Genomic DNA, 7,924 nt, shown 5'->3' on the forward strand with positions numbered 1-7,924 from the left:
GGATGACGCTCAAACTCAACAACTCGCGGATCATTTGAATGTGACGAGAAGCCGTCTCTATACGTTTGAAATCCATGGGAAAGATCCAGAAGATGGGAAAATGGGTTCCACATGAACTGAATGAAAGACAGCAGGAAAAACCACTTGCGAAATGCTGCTCGCCAGGTATAAAAGAAAGTCATTTCTCCATCGAATTGTGACTGGCGATAAAAAGTGGATATATTTTGAGAATCCTAAGCGTAAAAAATCATGGGTAACTCCAGGCAAATCATCGACATCGACTGCAAGGCCAAATCGCTATGGACGGAAGACAATGCTCTGTGTTTGGTGGGATCAGAAAACAACCGGGGCGGCGGGCGCAGGGGGTGGTGTCCCCCCAGCGCCCGAATAAAGTCGAAGGTGCCAAGCACCGCCCGGGGTCACGTCGTCTCTCAGACGACGCCATAAAAATCCCCGGGCGGGAATAGAAGTCGGCAATAAGCCGACTGGCCTGAGGGACTCCCAGAAGTATGCTGCACGCGTCCCTGGGAGTCCCTCATGCAAGGCCAGGTAAGGACACTCGAAGGGGTTTTAGTGGGTGCAAGCCCCACATAACCTCGGGCTCTCCCCCGAGGCTCGGGGTATGCGTCAGGCATTTCCCCTCCGTTATCAAAAAAAAAAAATGGTGGGATCAGAAAGGTGTGATCTATTATGAGCTGCTAAAACCTGGCGAAATCGTTAATACTGAACTCTACCGACAACAAATGATCAATTTGAATCAAGCTTTGCGTGAAAAACGACCGGAATATAAAAAAAAAGGCAACACAAAGTGGTTTTGCTTCATGAACCATCACACACAGCAAAACTGGTCAAGGAAACGATTGAGGCGTTTGGTTGGGAAATACTTTCGCATGCGCTTACTCACCAGACTTGGCTCCGTCCGATTACTGCTTATTTGCATCGATGGGATACGCACTTGCTCAGCAGCGCTTCACTTCTTACGAAGATGTACGAAAATGGCTAGATAACTGGTTTGGCTCAAAAGAGCAACACTTTTTTTGGCGTGGCATCCACAAATTGTCAGACAGGTGGGAAAAATGTATAGCTAGCGATGGGCAATACTTCGGATAAAATATTTTTTATCATTTTTATGCAATAAACGTGTATTTTCTATTAAAAAATTCCGGTTTCATATTTACATACCTGATACGTTCCGCAGCCATGCAAACCCTAAGCACGACTTTCTACACCTTGGCCTTTGAACGAGCGCCATTATTTGAAAACGCTTACCATTAAGCATTCATCCATCGGTGTTTGATGTGAGCTGAAAAAGCTGAAAATGTACTAGGTGTACAAATAAGTTTCCGCCATTTGACAAAAGACGGCGCCACTAGCAAGCTATGATTAAAATTGTCTGATGTAAAACATTTTATCGTAAGGTTGGACATCTGTCAACAACATAACCTTGAAATACTAGCGATTTTGTATCAGCATCATATTTTTTTGTGCGAAAATGCTGAATTTTGAACCGAATAAGCGTCATTTGCGGAAACTTTTGATTTACTTTTTTAATTTGAAGAAATCTGAGGCTCATCGATTGCTTGTAGAAGCATATGGTGAGGCTGCCTTAATTGAGAGAAGTTGTCGTGAATGGTTTCAAAAATTTAAGAATGGTGAATTTGACGTCGAAGACAAAGAACGTAGCGGAAGGCCGAAAGTGTACGAAGACGCGGAATTGGAAGTATTATTGAATGAAGATTCGTGCCAAACACAAAAAAAGAACTTGCACTTACATTAGGAGCGACTCAACAAGCAATTTCACATCGTTTGAAATCATTGAGAATGATTCAAAAGCAAGGGATTCCATATGAACTGAAGCCGAGAAACGTTGAACGCCGATTTTCTATATGTGAAATGCTGCTTGTCAGGCATAAACGAAAGGGTTTTTTACATCGTATAGTCACTGGTGATGAAAAATGGATCCACTACGATAACCCAAAGAAGAGGAAATCATGGGGATCACTTGTCCATGCTTCAACATCGACAGCCAAGCCGAATATTCATGGAAAAAAACTTGTTGTGTATTTGGTGGGATCAGCTTGGTGTCGTGTATTATGAGTTGCTCAAACCGAACGAAACCGTTAGCTGAGGCTTTCTACTGAACACAATTGATGAGATTGAGCCGAGCACTCAAGAAAAAACGCGCCCACTACTACTCCAGGCATAACAAAATTATTCTCCTGCATGATAACACTTCATCACATGTTGCTCGAACACATATTGCGGCGCCAGTCAAAACCTACATGGAAACACTCAATTGGGAAGTTCTACCCCACCCGCCGTATTCACCAGACATTGCCCCTTCCGATTACCATCTATTTCGATCGATGGCGCATGGCCTGTCTGAGCAGCATTTCACATCATATAAAGATATCAAAAGTTGGATCGATAATTGGATAGCTTCAAAAGATGAAGCGTTCTTCCAATGCGGTCCGTACGCTACCTGAAAGATGGGAAAAAGTAGTGGCTAGCGATGGACAATACTTTCAATAAAACATTATGTATCGTTTCTTTCACAATAAATGCTTAATTTTTGATAAAAAAAAACAGCGGAAATTATTTATTCGTACACCTAATAGATACATACAGTCTGTTCAATAAGAACGTGATGCTCATTATGTTCAATAAGAACGTGATACTCATTATTCTACAAAGAGCGACCGTAGCGATATCTTTCTGAACTCGTTTGAACCTTTATTTCGTGCTCTTTTGCGCAATATATCCTACCAGCACATTGTGTAGTTTACGTCAGCGAATTTATTATTTTTACAATGAGTACCAAATTCTTGAAGCGGTACGAGACAGTGTTTTTAGTGAATGGAATGGCCGGCAATCCCCAGATGCTAATCCCATTGAAAATGTGTGGTCGTACATGAAGATGAAACTCAAAGGAAAGCGAGTGTACACGGTGGAGCAGCTGTCATTTCAAATTAAGAAGATATGGCGATCTTTGCCAAAGAAATATGCAGATAACCTCGTCGAAAGTATGGAAAAAAGGTGTCATGCAATAATCAGTAATGGAGGTGATTGGACAAAATACTAGAGTAGGTAATTGCGCAATAGCTAATAATGTGTACTTCAAAAAAAAAAAATAAAAAACTGTCTAAATGTTTATAGTTTTTTGATTATGGCAGACACTTTCTTATTGAACAGACTGTATATATGTATGAATATATGAAATTCATCCGTTCGTTAGATACCCTGGTTCCGTCAGGGCCCGAGCCTAGCTAGAACCGTGTCGTTCCCAGAGGGATCTTTCACCCACCGCCATCGCCTTCCTTTCCATGAAAAGGGGAGGCAGAGTTTAAACGAGCGGCTTCGCCACAATTGTTGTGGTTGCCACATAAGAGACATTTGGTCTTTACGGCGCCGACTCGTGGCTATGCTGTGTCGATAAGTCCTCTTTAGAGGTGCCGACCCCGACCCCAACACCAAAGAACCTCAAACAGAGGGATCAAGGTGCTAAGAGGGTCAGCAGCTCCAAGATGCAATGTCAAAACCCAACATTCAATCAATCAATCAATCAATCAATTCTCTGTTAGCCACATAAAAGCCATTTGGCGCCGACTCGTGTCTATGCTGTGTCGATAAGTCCTCCTTAGAGACCCCGACCTCAACACCAAAGAACCTCAAGCAGAGGGATCAAGGTGCTGAGAGTGTCAGCAGCTTCAGGATGCAATGTCAAAACCATCATTCAATCAATTAATCAATTCTCTGTTAGCCACATAAGAGCCATTCGGTCTTTACGGCACCGACTCGTGGCTGTGCTGTGTCGGAAAGTTCGTTCACGAGCTCGATAGAGTCGTGTGGAGATTATTCAGATGCTCTGAAGAGCTTCAACGTGGTATTTCACACGTTTATCGCTAATATCATTTTCTTCCAAGACAAACTACATTCGTGGGATACGTTCGTAGACCGATATGCCCTTTCGGACATTCGGTCGAATTGTCTTTCGCTAAGGATTACAAGTATACACGGAAAGGATCTCTCCTTCCGTCACTCGTGTCCATGGAGTTGATGTTCGGTAAGCGCGACGATACATCCGACAACGTTCGTCTACGAACGAGGGAAGATCGCGCGGCGAACATTATGTGCGCGCTACATAAAAGCCATTCGGTCTTTCGACACTGACTCGTGACAATGCTGTGTGGAAAAATAGATAGGGACAGCGGGAATCTCGTTAATCCATTCATGCGCGTCACTAATTAGATGACGAGGCATTTGGCCAACTTGACGACACAGGTCGTTGTGTCGCAGGATCCTTCCTCCGTGCGTTCTGAAGCAGCGCTGAACGCAATGAGCCGGAGTCTCTTTCGGGACATCCGGCCCTACAGCGAACCTATCGCGCCCATCACGACCTCGGGAGAGTCACTCGAGACGGATGCAGTTAGCCCGTGCACCGTATAGTGATAGTGCACGTAATCGGCTCCGGATATGGCGTAGGCACCATGTGCGACCCAATATGAGCTCAGTTTGGACGACTCGACCTCCCTGAGCCCGTTCCCATTACACGACTCGCGCAACCAGGCTGCACACTGCTGTCTGAGCTCAGCAGCCGAGGTAACTCTATGGCCGCGAATCCTCATTTGGTTCTCGCACCACACCAACTACCTAGCCACATAGGTGGATTCGGCAGCGGCGCTTGCCGCAGGCAGAGTACTTCTGCAGAGCCGCTGCAGTCGGTTATGCTTCAAGATAGGGATAAAAACTTTGAGTAGAGGCATGCCAAGCCCGCCACTCTGTATCGGCGCATGAAAGTATCCAGGAACATGGGGAAATCGCAGTCATCGACGCACCGCAGTGTGTACTAATACGTATCCAATCCTTTAAGAGTTTTTGAGGTGACTGCTCCAAGTACCCACTGATGGTAATATCGGGAGAGGAGACAGTCCCTAAGCAACCATAACCTTAAGAGAGTCATAGTTACTCCCGCCGTTTACCCGCGCTTGCTTGAATTTCTTCACGTTGACATTCAGAGCACTGGGCAGAAATTACATTGCGTCAACACCCTCAAGGATCATCGCAATGCTTTGTTTTAATTAAACAGTTGGATTCCCCTGCCAGTCCGTGCCAGTTCTGAACTGAGCGTTGAATGGCGGCCGAAGAGGACGACCACGACGGCTCGCGCCGCCACAGAAGCCTCGCAGCAAGGAAGATCCGCGGAAGGTCAAAGCACGGGACCAAGCTCGGATCCCGGAACCGGCGCGAGAACACCGGAACGTCACCTCGCCCAGGCCCGACACGTCAGCCAAACCCGCTTGCCGACCAAGCCCGACACGCCCCGCTCCTCAGAGCCAATCCTTATTCCGAAGTTATGGATCTAATTTGCCGACTTTCCTTACCTATATTAGTCTATCGACTAGAGGCTCTTTACCTTGGAGACCTGCTGCGGATATGGGTATGAGCCAGCGCGACACCTCCACGTGGGCCTCTCCTGGATTTTCAAGGTCTGAGAGGAAGATCCGGACACCGCCGCAATTGCGGTGCTCTTCGCGTTCCAAACTCTATCTCCCTGCTAGAGGTTTCCAGGGAACTCGAACGCTTATACAGAAAAGAAAACTCTTCTCGGATCTCCCGACGGCATCTCCATGTCATTTTGGGTTACTCCGACAAACACTCTTACGAGGGCCCGAATTGTATATGGTTCCGCTGCCGGGTTCCGGAATAGGAACCGAATTCCCTTTCGCTCGACGGACGTGTGTCTCTCTCTCTGCAGAGTATAAAACACTAGAGTATCGTATGCCGTCATTGACATAGGATTTCTCCTAAGGCTTAGGATCAACTGACTCGTGTGCAACGACTGTTCACACGAAACCCTTCTCCACGTCAGTCCTCCAGGGCCTCGCTGGAGTATTTGCTGATCTGCACCGACGGCGGTTCCAGGCAGGCTTGCGCCCAGACCCTTCTGCGCACATCGCCGCGACCCTTCTACTCGTCAGGGCTTCGTGGCGGCGCGTGCGAGCATGCGGCCGCCCCACTTGTCGCTGACGGCAGAGTATAGGTTCGACGCTTCAGCGCCATCCATTTTCAGGGTTAGCTGCTTCGGCAGGTGAGTTGTTACACACTCCTTAGCGGATTCCGACTTCCATAGCCACCGTCCTGTTGTCTTAAGCAACCAACGCCTTTTGTGGTGTCCCATGAGCGTCGAGTTAGGCGCCTTAACTCTGCGTTTGGTTCATCCCACAGCGCCAGTTCTGTTTACCAAAAATGGCCCACTTGGCATTCTGATCCAAATTTCTACTCGTGACTTCACAGTTCAAGAAATCAGAGATGTCACTCATTTAAAGTTTGAGAATAGGTCGTTTGAGGTCGATTCGACCCCAAGGCCTCATTCGCTTTACCAGATGAGACTCGCGCATGTTCCGTGCAGAACGGGCGAGTGCCAGCTATCCTGAAGGAAACTTCGGAGGGAACCAGCTACTAGATAGTTCGATTAGTCTTTCGCCCCTATACCCAGTTCCGACGATCGATTTGCACGTCAGAATCGGTACGGACTTCGGTTTCCCCTTACTTCGTCTACTTTACTGCGACTGCTTAAAAGATGCGATACAACCCTACGTCCCAGGAACTCTGAGGAAACGGATTTCCGACGCCATGCATGGAATGGCACACCCCAGTGGCAGAGCCAACAAACATCAAATTGGACAAAAATTCGTTTGGCCGGGAATTAATAAAGACATCACTTGTTGGGCACGTATCTGCCTTCAGTGCTAGCGTAAACAAAATTCAACGGTATATCAGAAACATATCTAAAAAGATTCCAACGCTAGACCAGCGTTTCCATCAAGTCCATTTGGATCTCATCGACTCTCTTCCAGAGATAAGAGGATATAAGTATTGTTGAACTATGATTGACCACTTTTCCAGATGGCCGTCAGACAGTTGCCGCAGCATTCATCGACGGCTGGGTATCACACACACGGCTGGGTTTGGCACACCTGCCGTTACCGTTACTGATTAAGGCAAATAATTCGAGGTTAGTCTTTTTCAAACACTTTCGAAATTCCTGGACAGCAAGAAGATCAGAACGTTTCCTTATCATCCAGCGTCAAACGATCTAATCGAGACGTGGCATTGCACCCTTAAAAGCTCTATAACCTGCCACGAAGATGGGAAACAATGGCTCGACCTATTGCTTATAGTACTGCTGGACCTTCGCACATGCCTGAAAGAGGATTTGAAATGCTCTCCAGTGGAGTTAGTCTACGGTGTGGCTACTGAGAAAGAGTATCCGAGGAATTTCTAGAAAATCGATATCCCACAGAAAACACGGAGACCTTCGTCATGACACTTTGTAAACGCATACGGCAACTCCGTCCACAATCAACGCATCACCATGGAAAACGGACAGCTTTTCGACAGCAGCGAATAGAACAGTCCATACACGTTTTCGTCAGGAAAGATGGCGTCCGAAAAACATTCCAACATCTTTATATTGGACCACACGAAGTGATACGTAGGGAGAATGAATATATATATGTGATCCATATGAACGGCCATAACGTAGCTCTATCGACAGAAAAGCTGAAGCTCGCCTTCTTACCCAATACAAAAGAAGTACCTGAATCGTCACAAAAAGAAGAATCGATAGAAAACATGGCGGTGGCGCACGATACACCAAAGAAAATATAATAAACCTAAGAAAGATCGATTCGCGCCTATTCATCCATAGATTCTCGGAGGGGAGTATATGTGGAAACACGTTCACACACACACACACACACACACACACACACTTCTTCAATCATATTTCATACTTTTATGCTTGCTTAGACTCATATACTCATGACCAGATGGCGCACTCACACAAAACATCATGCCCATCTAGATACTACCACTCTTTGCTGAACAGTAACACACGAATCAAGTCGATTTACATTGTCGC

At 46.3% G+C, this 7,924-nt stretch overlaps 1 protein-coding gene across 1 annotated transcript; it reads left to right on the top strand.

The window, feature by feature from the left end:
- Nucleotides 1–6,906: 6,906 nt before the first annotated feature.
- On the top strand, nt 6,907–7,671 carry LOC105152041 (uncharacterized). Its single transcript, XM_011066066.2, has 3 exons — nt 6,907–6,947; nt 7,054–7,247; nt 7,304–7,671. Exons 1-3 carry the CDS (start codon nt 6,907–6,909, stop codon nt 7,669–7,671), a joined length of 603 nt encoding a protein of 200 aa, XP_011064368.2.
- Nucleotides 7,672–7,924: the final 253 nt, after the last annotated feature.

The sequence above is a fragment of the Acromyrmex echinatior genome, chromosome 7 (genome assembly GCF_024713525.1).
Source record: "Acromyrmex echinatior isolate Ae372 chromosome 7, ASM2471352v2, whole genome shotgun sequence".
Classification (NCBI taxonomy): domain Eukaryota; kingdom Metazoa; phylum Arthropoda; class Insecta; order Hymenoptera; family Formicidae; genus Acromyrmex; species Acromyrmex echinatior.